This window comes from Heterocephalus glaber, unplaced genomic scaffold (genome assembly GCF_053883595.1).
Source record: "Heterocephalus glaber isolate CG9 unplaced genomic scaffold, H.glaber_assembly_v1.0 deba00001608, whole genome shotgun sequence".
In the NCBI taxonomy this organism is placed as follows: Eukaryota; Metazoa; Chordata; class Mammalia; order Rodentia; family Bathyergidae; genus Heterocephalus; species Heterocephalus glaber.
In genome coordinates, this window is record NW_028258379.1 from 34,898,139 (window position 1) to 34,914,345 (window position 16,207).

General features: G+C 41.7%; 1 protein-coding gene across 11 annotated transcripts in view; it reads left to right on the plus strand.

Moving 5' to 3' along the window:
* Vrk1 (VRK serine/threonine kinase 1) overlaps window positions 1-15,086 on the plus strand; it is a 96,340-nt gene extending 81,254 nt beyond the window's left edge. For 10 of the 11 annotated variants that reach the window (XM_013066615.3, XM_013066619.3, XM_087195550.1 and 7 more), the window contains one exon: window positions 677-1,105. In XM_013066615.3, the coding sequence (XP_012922069.1) occupies window positions 677-708 (32 nt within the window). In that variant the 3' untranslated portion in view covers window positions 709-1,105. Of the gene's footprint in view, window positions 1-676; window positions 1,106-14,760 lie in introns of those variants that run through there. The other variant, XM_087195547.1, reaches the window with a different exon arrangement.
* The last annotated feature ends 1,121 nt before the right edge of the window (window positions 15,087-16,207 follow it).

Here is a 16,207-nt window from a genome sequence, read left to right on the forward strand (position 1 = left end):
GTCCATGGGGCAGAGGGTGTGTGTGTGTGATGAGTTTATTCCAACCCTGGCCCACTCAGTGAGGGGCGGTCACAGGAGGTACAAACTGGGACCTGAGGGGATGCCTTTTTGGGAGGCTGCTTCACTGGGATCTGCCGGATTCCTAGTGGGAAGGACTTGGCATTTTAGCGTGGAGCCCAGTGCTCTCCTCCGTTAAAAAGCATAGATGATAGGCTTTAAGAAGCAACTCATTTAAAATAAAATTCCTTGCTCTTCATACGACACATAACCTCATTGCTTTTCCCCAAGGGGTCCTTGCTTGCTGCAGTTTATGTTGGGAGTTAATGTTTTAAACTTTACAGTAAAAATGTAGGGGGGAAATATTTCAGTACCAGCATAAACTGGATATTTTGTTTTGTTTTGTTTTGTTTTTTAACCAGTGGAAGAGGCCTTACATGGTTAAGACTAGAAGGTAGACTTGGTTAGCATATTGTTATATATTAAAAAATAGACAATTTCCTGAGATTTTTCAGGGTATTAGCAGCTCTGCCTTCTGTGCAGATTTCATTTCCACAAACCAGAAGTCATGTACATTTTATTAATAATTGTGTGTAGAACATTCATATTTCTATTCTTTTGCTTTTGTAAATTAATGATTATTGACATTGCTTTGATTTTTTTGTTTTGTTTTGTTTAGGTTTAAGAACCAGAAAGAGAAACCAGAAGTAAATCACCTGCTCAGAACCAACTTTTCTTCCTTTTCATTTGCCTTTTTCTCCTTTTGTGTTTTGTTTTATTTTCATGTGTGTCTTGTGGGGTGGGAATAATAATTAAAACCTTTGTCTTTGAAAAACAAAATTTTTTTTATTAAATGAATACTTTGTACAATTCATAGAGGCTAATTTATGAGTTTCAAAAACCTTCAGGTTGTACTTGTTAGCTACCATACTTGAGTTGTTTTGTTTTGTTTGCTACCATACATGAGTTTTGATGTACATATGGAAAAAATTACTGTGGCATCCACTTTCCTAATCATTGTGCACTTCCCAGAGTGGATAAAAATGTTTGACAAAGTCTTCCCTTTTAAGGAAATGAAAAACTTAAAATAAAGGCCATTTTCCCTTGATGCAGATGACAATTTGTTGTGGTGATAAGGTTTGGCTTGTGTTGTTTGTTCTTCCCCACGAGTGTTTACTGAGTTCCTGCTGTGTGAGACAGGGGCACGAAGAGCAAGACTGGGAAAGCTCAGGTGGGGAAGTGCAGTGTGTGACAGAAACATGCGCTCCGAGGTTGGGTCGCAGGGTTAGGGATGTTTGCAAGTGGTGTGGCAGGAAAACGGGTTTTGGCAGATTAGTAAGTGGTGGCACCGATTGTGTAAAGCCTGGCTTCCTTAAGGAGTCCTGTGAGCTGGGTACACATAGCCTGTTGTTCCTTCGTAAATTATTTTGCTTACAAGTTTCATTTTTGTAGCAAATGATACCTGTACACTAAACCAAACATAGTAGAGGGATTAGAAAGTTAAAAGTGCAGTTTTTTTGCTTGTCTTTGGAACAAACCTCAGAATTTTAACATATTTACGAACAATGTCAAGAAGTATTCCTCACAGTTTCTTCTGTCAGGGAAATTGGAAGTGAATATATTTCCTGTGGGTAGAACAGTTCAGCCCTGGAGTATGCACACTGTGTTTAGGTGGTGCATGGGCCTAGTCTTTCTTAAACATTTAAGTATCTTATTTTTTTATTGAGTTTATTGGTACATTTTAGGTATACTACACAGTTAAACTCATCATTGGGATCTTGTACCTTTACATGAGTATCTTGGTTCGTATTTTTTCCCCTTCCATCGCTTCTCGGCCTTTTGGCTAAGATCAAGTGTATTTTTTCCCCTTCCCCTGCCCTCCCTTCAACCCCCCCTTCCTTATTTACAAAGACTTTGTTTCCATTTTTTCCTTTTCTCCTAATGTTTCCTTTCCGTTCTTTCCTTTCCCCTACCCCTTTGGTCCTTTTCTTCCTATTTCAATTATCAGTTATACATTTCAATCCTTATTTACACTTTCAGTTTCTCACACTAGAGAAACTCTTCGGTATTTACACATGTGTGTCCTGTTTATTTCACTTAAGAGGATGGCCTCAATATGCATCCATTTAGCTATAAATATCTCTAGTTTCTCGTTCTTTATGGCTGAATAGCACTCCATTTTATAAAAAAACCACATCTTTATCCAGTTTCCAGTTGATGGGCACTTGGGCTGTTTCTAAGCTTTCACTATGACGAACTGTGCCTTTATAAACATGGGTGCACATATATTGCTGTGGTATGATGCTTTTAATTCTTTTTGGAAGATCCCCAGCAGGGGAATAGCTGGGTCAAATGGGACCTCTAGTCCTAGTTCTTTGAGGTATCTCCATACTGATTTCCAGAGTGGTTGCACCAGTCTACACTCCCACCAGCAATGGAGCAGGGTTCCTCTTTCCCCACACCCCCGCCAGCATTTGTTATTGGTTGATTTCATGATAGCAGCCATTCTTTCTGGGGTGAGGTGGAATCTCAGTGTTGTTTTCATCTGCATCTCTCGAATGACCAGTGATGTTGAATATTTTTTCATATGTTTATTTGCTGCTTTTATAACTTTTAATGTGTACTCAAAATATCACTAGCACATTGTTTCTTGTTTAGGTCAAGCCTAAGTTAGGTATTTCAGTTTTTAGAGAGTGAATTGATTTGAAGAAAATACTAAGTCCCTAATTATACAGGCGGGATGTGGACATATCAGACATTGTTGCGGTTGTGCCAGGTTTGAGAAAGGAAACCAACGTAGACTGTAACTTTGGCTCTTGATGTGGACAGCTAGTTGTCAGGCAGAGTACACCACAATGGTCAGGGAGTAAGAGGTGACGGATTTGCAGGTTTCCTTTTGCAGGTGAATCATTTCATACCAGCTGGCGTTCTAGAGTTCTGCGTCTTTACACACTAAAGAGCTAGGTTTTGGGCAGAGAGAGAGAGAGACTTTCTGTCGAATGCTGGAGTCAGTGCTCATCAGTGTTATGGTCCTGAGTCTGTTTGTAACACCTAATCAGCTCTCAAGTTCTGTTTTAAACACATTGTGCTTAAAATAGGATAAAATGTGCGTGATAGTTTTTGTATATATGCCTTAGCCTTTTTTATTTTTCAAAACACAAAAAACATAGCAAAACCTGTTGGTTAAATATTAAGAAAAAATACTTCCTCACATATTGTTTTAAACAAGTGCTGACATTTTCTTGAATGTCACTGTATTGGCAGGGCTACAGAAATTAATGCAAAAGTACTAGCCATAGTAGCCAGTTTGGTTTATTAGCAGTGTCCCTCGTTCGGCTATGCTTCTTATTCTTTACCTTGCACCGGTTTTTCTTACCTGTTACTCTAAGACGTGGTTGAACAACCTCCTTAAAGGTGGAGCTGTTTTTCCTCCCCTTTCCAGTTCTGATTCTATCTTGCCTTGGTTTTGTTTTCTTCCAGTCCCTGAGTGGAGTGGATTTGCCATCTTTCCTCCCTCTCCTCCATCCACTCCCGCATGTTCTTAGCACCATGTTGTCCTGTCTGCCACGTCGTGTTCCTGGGCCCTTAGTGAGTTGAGGTGTTCTCGGCTGTTGAGGTTTGTCAGCTGGGCCAGCTCTTTTCTTTCAGCAGCGAATCAGTCTTTGGTGACCAACTGAGAAGTAAAATAGCTTCTAGGTGTTCTTCAGCGGTCACTCCCTAAGACAAAACACAGATAGGATAGTGTTGTAAAACCTGGATTATTTCTTTGAATCACTAAATTAAATGTGCCTGTGAAGAACCAAGTTGCATAGCAATAAATTAGTGGTGGAAGAATACTTTATTTATTTGTGTGTCTCTGTGTTTACACCACTGAGTATTAGATTCTTGTTTATTCTTTAAATTCAGTTTTAATATACCACATTCTTCTGATTATCAAGATGACTTAATAAATATGGTCTGTTCAAAATTTCAAATATATATAGAGAAGTATCAAAAGGCAAACCAGCTATAATTCTACCAACCCACAGAAAACCACTGCTAATATTTTGACGTATTTTCTTCCAATTTTTCTTCACTTTTATCTTTTTAAATATTACCTAAAACTTTATGTTCTGCTTTTTAAAGCATATATTGTATACATTTCATGTTACTACAGCTAATTCATGAATACAATTTTCATGTTTCAGTGATATTTTTTTCTTAGGGATTTATGATATTTTCCTATATTTTGGCTGTTTCCCTTACATTGGACATTTAAGCATTTAAGTTATTTTCAATATGGAATATAAGCGTGTTAACAAAAAAACAGGGTTTTTTTGAGATAAGAGTCTCACTGTGTAGTCCAAGATGGCCTTGATTTGGATTCTCCTGAATCAGCCTCTCAAGTGCTGGAATTACAGGCATGTGCCACCGTGCCTGGCTAAACTTTTTTTTTTTTTTTTTTAACAAAACTGGTCAGAAATCTTTGTCAGTATGTATGAATATTAGATTTTGAAAAGTGAACCACTGTGTCAGGGACTAAACTGATGCCTGTTGTAAAATTATTTTGCAAAAGACTATCAGTCAACACCCTGCCCAGTCAATTGGAGTGACCAGTTTACTCTTTGTCACTCTTGGGTGCTGTGGACCAAGTGTGTGTGTTCCCGGTCCGACTGGTGTGTGGAGGCCCGATGCTCGGTGTGATGGCATTGGGGTTAGGGCCTCTGTAAGAAGTGATAGGAGACAGGTGGTTTCTCTCCCCAACAAGTGCCATCTACAAACCAGCAAAGGGACCTCCACAGTAGACTCTGCCTGTCCTTTGACTTTGGACTTTCCAGCCACCAAAACTGAAAAATAAGTGTTTGTTGTTTAAATCACCCAGTCTGTGGTATTTTTGTCATTTAAGACATTAAATATTATTTTTATTAAGGTTAAGTTTTGATTGATTGATAGTGAACCCAAACAGTTCCTTATTTGTAAACTGGCCATTCTGTTTTCTTTGGTATGCTTGGATGCATTGTTTATGTAATAATGATTATCACTTTTTGACCTGTGTTTTGCTGACTTCTTACTGTTTAGTTTTTATTGGCTATATTTTAAACTTTTATAAAGATTAGCTTTTATGACTTTAATCTGTTGATCTTTTCATTATGATTTCTGCCACTGTTTTAAAATGTTTTCTATCCAGAAATCATAACATTACTTTCTCTAGCCTTTTTGCTTTAGTGATTTTAAGTTTGCAATACTCATGGAATTTATTTTGGTGTGTCTGTGCTGTGAGGTCAGCATCACAGGGGTGTTTTCTCCAACTGTTAACCAGTACTCCAGTACCATTTGTTCAATGAATTAACTCTCCCACCCCTGCTGCACCCCGGTTTGTGGTATCTGCTTTATTCATTCCTTTATCAGGGTTTGTTTCTGTACGTTTTCAATTTCATTCATCTGTCAGTCCCTTCTTAGGCCAGCATAGTAACTTAATGCCATTTACTTCTTAATTCTTATTTACTGTCCATTATCAGAAATCAGATGAAAGAAAAATTTCACTCATGATTCCTCCGCACTACCAAAATCAAACTTTGGCCTTTGGCTAAGTTATCCCTAGTCCTGTTTCATGCCTACGTAATTTTTCATAGTTACAGTGGTTGTGTGGGTAAAACCTTGTAGTTCTTTTATAAAAGATCTGTACGTTATTCTGTAAGCCCCTCATTGTGTTCTACTGATACAAAACCTACGCGGCCTGCTAGAGCGCTTCACGGGGACTGCATAGCAGCAGAGCCTGATGGGCTGCATTAGTAATCCTCTGCAGGATACTCTTGACTGGATGGTTTAGACCACTGTCTCTGTCACGTTCTTCTCAGACAAGTAAAGTGTTTACCATTTCCACCATACTAAAAATGTGCTTGTAACTGGGAGTAATCTCTTATTGTGGCAGTAGCGTTTTGCAGTTACTGCATAAGCTTCCTGAACTTTTGTAGTTCCGCTCATCATGAGGTTACTTACAAAACTTATACTTGAGAGATTCAGTTTCATTGTGAGCCTCTGCAGATGGTTTTCAAGAGAACTCCTCTCTTTAACTTGGGTTACGTCTGGAATATATTAGAATGTTGTTCTGCAGTATCAGAATATGAGCGAAGATGATTTATAAGATAATTCCTGGGCCTACGGTGCAGAAGCAGGAAGTTTGAGAAGTGAATCCAGAGTAGAGGGGTGGGAGGGAGAGGAAGAGCAGTCTGAAATCTGTTTCTCTTTTTCTGTAGCAGCAAGTGAAAAGTGATACTAATTGTATAAAACGAGCACCTTACAACAGCAGAACAACAAGTTAATTTTAAAATGGAGAAACTGCTGTTTCATATTCTCTCTAGCCTTGCTGCAGAAATTAGTACAGAAGTTCGTGACAGTCATATGCCATTCACAGTGTGACAGAGGCCTCTACACGTCCCCTACAGGGCCCATCTGGGCTCACCCTCCGAGCAGCTGAGGGTCTGCTGACCCCGAGGACCGGAAGGCAGTGGGTGCAGGAAGTTTACAGCTGGGAAGCACCTGTGGGCTGGGCAGGTTGCCTGGGAAGAGGGTAGAGAGCGGTTAACTTCCTGAACTCATCTAGAGTGATAGGCTGTGGCGTGAGGCGTGAAACACCAGGGGCTGGGTTTGTGCGTGGCGTCCGTGCGCACTGCTGTTGCAGAGCCGTGGTTTCACTGGGCCATGTTTGAAAGGTGGCTGAGGTGCCCTGGGGATAGGGCTGGCGAGTGGAGACATATCTGCAGGACCCTCAAGAAGATAGTCCATCCCCGCCCCCCAAAACACCCTAACTTGTTTCTCCTGACTTCATTTATTTCACTTTTTAAAATATATATATTTTTTTATTTTTATTTTTTATTAAGTTTATTGGTACATTTTAGGTGTACAATACAGTTACATTCATCATTGGGATCTTGCACCTGTACATGATGTATCTTGGTTCTTATTTTTTCCCCATTCCTCTGCCCTCCCTTCACCCCTCCACCCTTCGTTATTAACAATTTGTTACCATTTTTTTCTTTTCCCTTCTTTCCTTTCCCCCAAAATATTTTTTTGAGACAGAGTCTCACTATATAGCCCAGGCTGGCCTTGAACTCATGGCAGTCCTCCTGCCTCAGCCTCCCAAGTGCTGATTATAGGCGTGCACCATCACACCTGGCTTTACTAACTTGTAGAATATTTTGGTGCTAATGTGTGAGTCAGTTCACCTGGAAAAGTCCATCCTCTTCTGTTTAACCTTGTAGTTACAAGTTACAAAGGTATATAATCTGGTCCTTGTGTGTCCCCAGCGTAAATTTCAAATACAATAATCCTTGGCAGATACTTAAAAACTTACGATGAAAATATGATATGCAATTTACCATAGCATTTATAATTTTTGAAAGGGCCATTTAGACATTTCTTAGGGTGCGCACACAGTCACAGTGGGTTTTGTTCCTGACCGGGCTTTTGAAAGAAGCTGTGTGTATTCCAGGTGTTTGGTCCCCAAGTCAGTCTTCGGTGTGGCATGCAAAGTGTTCAGAAAGCAGAGGTGGCTGAAATTACATCAGAATGCTTCCCAAGGCCCCGTCTGTTCCTGTAGAGGTCAGAGTAGCCACAGCTGCAGAAACACAATTTGAGGTCAAGAGTCCCAAACGCCTGCTGTTCCCAGTGAACTGTATGATGCGCACAGAAAATGTTTGGGAGGGAGGGTCAGGCTGCAGGGACAGTCCTGATAATACCTGCTTGGTCTTTTAGTGGCAAAATTGGAGGGAAATGGGAAACTGTAAAGTGGGTGGGTTTTGTGTGTGCATTATCGTTGATATCCCTATTTGAATGTAAAGTCCCTTACACAAAAGAAGCAGCCACCTTCAGACTGCATTTACTACTCTTGATGACTCCAGTTGTGTGTAAATATTAGAACACAGCAGGGTCCTGCATTCCAAGAATCACTTGAGCAGTGCCACGAAGATGAGTGTCCTTACTGGCATTGTAGTCATACTCCCCAGCTCTCCTGCTGTTTCTAATCTGTGCGCACAGCCGTGAAAAAACTGGACTGACATTTACAGGCACAGCAGGGAGACGCTTGACTGGGGAATGTTAAAGACTCCAGTACCTCGACTCCAAGTGGCCACCACACACAATCAGCCTTCGCAGGAGCCTGGGCCGCACTTGGCTCGTGCCGTAATGAGGGGATCTGTAACGAAGCAAAGGAGCAGAGCAGTTTCCCTCTAAGCTCAACTTTTTAGCAGCCACGGATTTATTGTTGCCTCTATTAGACCTAAATATCCAAAGGGAGAATCTGATTCTGACTAGGAGAGGGTTTCTCCTCTTGCACCGAGCCTTTCGGAGGCTCTGCTTCCGTCAGTCCTTGTTCCTTTCCTTGGTCCCTGCTAGGGTTTTACAGAAATGTCCTTCAGTAGAAGCATTTACCCATCAACTCCAAATTAAAAAAAATTCCTGGAATCTGCTCTAGCTGGTATGTAAAAGAGGGTCCGCTGCTTTCTGACTGGAGCTTGACAGCCTTTCCTCCCTGTTTTGTCCCCGTGAGCTGCCAGATTTGTATGCCATAATACCAGGAATGCAATTAGGTTCGCTGCACATTGTCTGGTTGACTTCTCAGTTAAGAGTTTCTTTCCCTATGGGAATAAGACCAGACAGACTGTCATTTGCTATTACTAATTCTGCTTAGCATTATCGCTCGAGCTTTTTTTGTAATTAGCTATCTTAGTTGGCTCTTAAATTTTAATAGCCAATTGAAGCTACGTTTTAGCCAAGTTCCATATCTAAATTGCATTCAGTCCATTAACAAAGTTGGTTAAAAGGCTATTAAAACAAAAGCCAATATATGGTGGCTCGCACTTACATCTTTGCAGTGGTAGCAGTGCCAGCCTCCCCCGAGTCCGTAAAGGAACTTACTCTCTCTCAACAAAGTCGTCACACACAGTTTGGACCCAACTTCCAAGCGGTGAGACATTCAAGTTGACAAGATTTTTAGCGCACTAACACATTCAAAGGCATCACTGTCTACCCCCTTTTCCTTTCCGTGGAGGTTTGTTTTGGGGGGTGGGTGGGTTTTATTTGGTTGATGGTTTTGGAGAAAGAAAGGCATTTAATATTCCAAATTAAAATTGACGGTTTTTGAAAAGTGAATAATTGATATGATGTTTTTCTCCATTTCAGCTGATCAAAATTATTAGCAAAACCATCTGAGGCACCTTCTGGTAGAACTGTAGTCTTGCTGGGTTCAGTTTGTAAAACATTCTGCCAGACATTAAAAAAAAATTGTAGCCGAGCCAGCACATAGGCTCAGACCATTCGTTTCCTAATTGATAGCCCCCATTGTTACTGCGGTTCCATCCAGAATACCATTTCTTACACTCGTGTGGTTTCTGTACCGAGTCCTCTCTCCAAACTGGGGCACTGGGTTGGTTTTCCATTTTCAAAGATACTCAGTTTCACAAATTTTTATAATTGGTGATACAAGCTGTCAAAAGAAATTAGATGGGTACAAGGTGCGCTCTGTACGTTTCATCCCTTCATCATTGGAACCCTGGGAATGAAGATGTGCTAAGAAACTGGAAGACAAATAAGACCCGTCACCTGGCCTAGCTGAGCTCCTGTGAGCTAGCTCCCCTCCTCCACACGGCCCCATTTTGTCAGTGTGCTGTTTTGAGTAGTAGTTCTGCTTTAGAAATACGCAGACTAGAAAAAAAAGCTCCTCGCTCAGAAGATCCTAGGAATTGTAATTGAATCCTGTATGGTGTAAAGTGGCGGGTGGGTCTGAGCACTTTCTCTGTCCCCCGCCTTGGCCGTTCTCCTGCACGGAGCTGCCCCTCTCATCCGACAGGGCCTCAAGCGCTGCCTTGATGGTGCTGTCTTCCCTCCCAGAGGCCACTTGGCAGTGGCACCTGGGCCACGGTGATGGTAGACAGCAAATAGCTTAGTCACCCCAGTGAGATCTGCTCTTGTGTCCCGGTCACTCCAGCCTTACTAGAGAGCTGACACCTGAGCGAGCACGGCCCACCAATGAAGGAGACAGCAGAGAGCTGGAAATGCTGGAGCAAGGCCTCACCTTGGTGGTTTTGCTTCTATCTCAGAAGCTGCTAAAAAAGAGCAAAAGCCATTGTATCCACTGTAGGATTATATGCCAAATACACACAGTATTAAAAATGTATGTGAAACTAATTGGCCTTTGATAAAAATAGAAATGGCTTTGGAAATCAGGTCATAGACCCCAAGAGATCAGGCTTGATGGCTTCTGTGGGAAGACTGAGGCAGGAAGGTCTGCCAGGACTTTTTTTTTTGGTACCTGGGATCAAACTGGGACCTTGGACTTTCGAGGCAGGCAGTAGAACCACTGAGCTAAATCCCCGGCCCATGAACTTTTAAGAGGCCCCTATAGCTGTTGACTGATGGCTTTCAGTGTAGTATGTTAGCCCTGGTCTACGGCATGTTAAACTGATTCTTAGGAAAGTTTTGTTTCCTCAGGAATGTATGTACACATGGTACATGATAGAGCCATGGAAAAATAGTGAATATTTTAATAAATTTACAGTAAAAGATACATTGCCTTTAGTCCCCACGACAGTATTCCCACTCTGCTCCTAACACACGTATCCCATCATTTTTGCCACTTTTCGGAAGCAGTTCTGGAAGTCCTCTTTCATATCTTTACAAATTGGGAACAAAAAAATGGTGGATGCTGCTGTCCAGTGCCATCCGACAGAAAGGCAGGCTTGTGAAAACTTTATGGGGTGTCCTCGTCCACCTTCTTCACTGGGTCTGGCACTGTGCAACTTCTGGCCCTTCCCCAAAGTCAAGATGACTTGGCATGAAAGGTCAACCATAACAGGGCACAAAAACCACTCCAGAAAGAGGACTCCAGAACTGCTCCCGCAGGTGGCAAGAATGATGGGATAAGCATGTTCCAAGTGAGAGGAGGATTTTGAGAGGGACGAACGGCAATATGTCTTTTACTATAATTTTTTAAAAATTTAAACATTCATCTTATTTTTCAATCACACTTCATACAGAAAGCAAAATGGATAAACATAAAGAGTGAAAAATTGTGAACTGAAGATCATGGACCTCAGAGATCCAAAGAATCTGGATATGGAATCATCCTGTTTTTTTTTAAAATTTGTTATTTTTTATTTATATATTAATTGGTACATTTTAGGTATACAATACATTTACATTTATCATTGGGTGTTTGTACCTGTACATGATGTATCTTAGTTCTTATTTTTTCCCCCATTACCTATGCGCCCTTCACCCCCACCACCCTTCCCTATTTACATAGACTTTGTTTCAATTTTTTTTATATGTGCATCTATGTTTATAGTGGCACAGTTTGTAACAGCTAAGGTTTGGAAGCAGTCCAAGTGCCCATCAACTGGAAACTGGATAAAGAAGATGTGGTTTTTTAATAAAATGGAGTACTACTGAGCCATAAAGAACGAGAAACTAGAGACATTTATAGCTAAATGGATGCATATTGAGGCCATACTCTTAAGTGAAATAAATAGGACACACGTGTGTAAATACCAAATAGTTTCTCTGGTGTGAGAAACTGAAAGTGTAAATAAGGATTAAAAGGATTAAAATGAATAATTGATAATTTGAAAGAGGAAAATAGGTCCAAAGGTGGAGGGGTGGTGGGAGGGGAAGGGGAAGGGGAAAGAAGGGAAAGGAAAAATTATGAGAATGAAAAAAAAATAATCCTATGTTTGTTATGTTAAAAACCAAAAGAATCTTTGGAAAAAAGAATTAAGAACCTTTCTTCAGGTCCAAGTCCCCTCCCTAGAAATACCAACAGTTATGGGCTTTGATAGCCTATACTATATGTGTGTGTGTGTGTGTGTGTGTGCGCGCGCGCGTGCACGCTCATGCATTCTGGAGAAGAGAGGAAATGAAAGTTCCTACTGGTTGCAGTTTGTTGGGAGACAGGCACTGGCCAAGCTGTGGGTTCAAATACCAGGTGTTATGTTAACCCATGGTAGGAAATATGTTGTCTTATCGCTGAGTCTTAGTTGCACACGATCACTGTGACACTGTCGTGATTACTCCATCAGTAGAGGCAAGTGACCGTCTCTGGAGCCCTCCCAGGTCTGAGCACAGGTTTTCAAAGCCCCGTGACCTGAAGCAGTCGCCTGTCACTCCATCTACACAGTGGTCTTTGCCACCGCCACGACCCCCCAAAGCAGGGCTTTCTCTTTGCCTCTTCTGTGTTGAGTCACCTGCTTCCTGACCAAGTACGTTCCTTCCCCTCCCTTGGTTTACCCCTTGTATTGGTAGAGCACCTCCTCCATTGCTTGCCTGAGGTAAACTTTTTGAAATCTTGGATGTTTGAAAATGTTCTACCTTTTCTTTTGACTGATAGTTTGACTCGTTTAGAATTACAGATTGAAAACATTTTCCTTAAGACTTCTGGAGGCATAGCTTTGATTTCTGGTCCCCTTACTGCTATTGAACAAATCTGAAATCATTTTGATTTCTTGGTCTCTTCTATATGATATATTTTTTCCTGCCTTTTGTAGGGGTTTCTTGCTGTCATGTCCTCAGTTTCATAAAGGTACATTGATGTGGCCTGTTTTATGGGGTACATCCTTCTAATCAGAAAACGTCCTGGAAATTTTCATTGAAGTATTTTGTGGATTATTTCTCCTTTCTCTTTCTTCTGTTCTTTCTTTCTGCAACTTGTGTTATATATGTTCTCTTCTGGCTTGTTTTCTTTGCTTCCTGGGAGATTTCCTTCATGTTCTTTCTCTAATCTTCTGATTTTAACTTTTTTTCCTGCTATGTTTTTATTTCTAAACATTTTTGTTTCCTTCATTTTCCTCTTTAAAAATCTCATCCTGGTTTTTGCTCATGGATGCAGGTTCTTGTGTCTGTAAAGACTTTAGTGACCCTATTTTTAAGCTTCCTTGTTCCAACATAGCCTCTGTTTCTCCAAATGACACCATTTGTTCTGGTCTTTGTTCCCTTTGGGTGTTTTTACTGATGCTGGGTGATCTTGGCTGGCTGTTGACGCATGAGAGTGCGCCCTTGGATGGGCGATTGGGAGTTCAGAGTCTGCATCTGAGGGAGGGGACAGGGCTCCAACTGGTTTTTCTTTCAAGCTTCTTCCTGGGCCCTTGTTAGAGGAACCTTATGTCAACTGGTGAGCTTCAGAAAGCCGAGTCTGAGACAAAGGCATCTACACAGGTAGTTTTGTGTGTGACTGCAGTCCTGGGGAGGAGGTGAGGGGCTCAGGTGTCCAAACAGGGAAGAAGGGGGTGCATCAAGGTGGCTGCAGCTGAGAGCAGCTGGTGCTCACTTCCTGCATGGCCTCTAAAGAGCCTGTGAGAAGCATCTCATTGCCTGTCTGGGCGCCGACTTTCCCTCACTTCCGAGATGCACTTGTGGAAGGAAGGCCACTTGTTCCCAGCAGACATCCATGCAGCCCCCAGAGAAGGGAGAGCAAGGCCTTCAGGCTGCATCTGGAAAGCTCAGGGAGCCCGGCTGGGGATGGTCTCTGCCGCTTGGGCTGGAGTGAGAGGATTTGAAGTGGGCCAGAGGAGCCTCAGCGCTGACTTGTTTTCTGGTCTCCTCAAGGTCTGGTCAGTCCCCTGACAGAAGATTCTTCTGCCTCTTGCCAGGTACAAGTTCGTTTTGCTGACTTTGCACATCTAGTTGTTGTGGGATAGTGTTTTAAAGAGACTGCTCTCCCTCTACAGATTTGATCTTGTACTTTTGTAAAAAATTAGACTATTTCTATTCTTGTTGCATTAAGCTATCTGTCCATCTCTGTTCCAATCACACTCTTTTATAGGAAGTCTTAACATTAGGCCAATTCTTCCTACTTTGGCCTTTATAAAAATTGTTTTAGCTGTTCTACCTTTGCCTTTCTATATAAATTTTAGAATTAGCTTACTTAAGTCTTGTTGGGAAAAAACAACAAAAAGCCTTGTTGGGATTTTGATAAAAGTGGCATTAAAACTCTAGATTAATTGCAGAAGAATTGACATCTTTACCATGGTTAGCCTTCTGATCTATGAACACATAATATATGTCATTCATTTAGGTCTTTGATTTCTTTTCTTTTTTTTTTTGGTACAGGGGATTGAACTCAGGACCTTGTGCTTGCAAGGCAGGTGGCAGAAGCACTGAGCTAAATCCCCAGCCCCTGGTCTTTGATTTCTTTTGTCAGTATTTTTGTAAATTTCTGTATACCAATGCTATATTTTATGTGTGTACCTGAGGATTCCATTTTCTCTCTCTTTTTTTCCCAGTATCAGGAATCGAACTCAAGACCTTGTACTTGGCAGGCACTGAGCTAAATCCCCAGCCCAGCATTCCATTTTCTTTGAAGCAGTTGTAAAAATTATTGTTTTTAATTTCAGTATCTATAGGTTTGTTTTTAGTATAAAGAAATGCAATTGAATTGTGTTGTTAGGCTTTCATCCTGTGACACTGATGGATTTACTATCAATTTGTTTTTTGGGTTTTTCTTTTTGTACCGGGGATCGAACTCTGGACCTTGCGCTTGTGAGGCAGGCAGTGGAACCACTGAGCTAAATCCTTGGCCTTCCTATCAATTTGTAAACTCAGATTGAGTTTTTGCTATGGTAGGTAAGGGCTTAGTTCTCATCCTCTTTTTCCTCTTCCATCTTTTTAGAATGATGTATTTTAAGGTAAACTGATAGTCCACATTGACATTATTTCAGCCAAGTACATACTGCTTATTTCAGTAGACTGTGATATCTTTTCCATATTTTTACAAAACTCCTTTATTGTTTCTAGAATTAAAAATTGTTGCCAGACATGGTGGCACACACTTGTATCCCAACACTCTGGGAAGCTGAGGCAGAAGAATCAAGTTTGAGCCCAGCCAGTACAACTCAGTGACTTAGCAAGGGTCTTAAAAGTTGGCACTGTAGCTCAGGTGAGACCCTGTGTTCAATCCCCAGTACTGCTCCCGCCCAAGTCTCACTAATTTATTATTATTTGGAAGTTTTCTGTGTATTTTTGATTATTTAGTTATCCCACCAGATCCATTGTAACACCCAATAGCTTTCAATTAGTTTCATTTCTACAAATGTAATTGTGTTGTATACCTAAAATGTACCAATAAAAGAATTTAACAACAACAAAAATTTCATTTCTTCTTTTTCTCTCATCCTCACCCCCTCCCACCTTCCCTCCCTTTCTCTCCCTCTCCCGTCCCCTGGGTCCTTCCTCCTTGTTCTGTCTCATGTCAGGGTGTCCCTGGGTCCTGCACAGCTCATCATCCATGCGCTCCGTGCTGTGATCCTGGACTTCTCTGGACCACTCTGCTGTGTCTCCATTCCTGGTCACTAGAGCTTCATCTTGCTTGGTTTTTCTTTCCTCTTTTGTACTAGTACATCCTCGGAAACTTCCTTAAAAAGCAGCATGGAAGTTTATGTTTTTTAAAAATTCTTATATGATGGAAAATATATTTGGTCTCCCTTTACGCTGGATAGTTTTGCTAGGTATAGAAGCCCAGGATGGAAGTTAACTTCCTTCAGAATTTTTTAAGATGCCAAACCAGGCACTGTCTTCTAGCATGTGAAGTTGTTGAGGGAAAGTGTAATGCATTCTGATTGCCTTTTGCTCTGAAACTCTTAGGAGCATCTCTTTATCTTCAGTGATGTGTTCCATGGTGATGTGCTTTGGTAAGGCTTCTTGTCATTTGTTGTTCTCAGAACTCAACCCTTTGTCAAATCATGAATATTCACTTTGTCCCAGGCTCTCTTCTCAACTCAGGAGATACTCAGTGAATGAGAAAGACGAGTTTTTCACACTCTGGAATTTATAATCTGGTGGGGGGTAAAAAATGAGATACAGAAATGCAGTCATTTCAGACAGTGCTAAGTGCAAAGGGTGAGACAGAAATGAAGCTGAAGGTCCTCTGGGTGGCAGGCATTCTGTTGGGGTGTCCAGGGAAGGCCTCTCAGAGGAGGAGAGGTGGGGCTGAGGCCTCCAGGGGAGACGGAGGCGGTGGTCACCCTGGGGAGGACGGATCTGGACAGAGGCAAATGAAGGTGAGAAGCCTGCACTCTGTGTGTTGGCGGAGCAGGGAGGTGAGGGGTAGGAGGGTGGGCGAGCAGCCCTGGAGTGGAGGAAGTAGACTCTTGAGTGCAGCAGAAGCTGAATCAGCTGGGGCGCAGAAAGGGGGAAAGGCCCTGGAAGGGTGACCCCGGGGCGATGGGCTCTGCTCTGTGCTCTC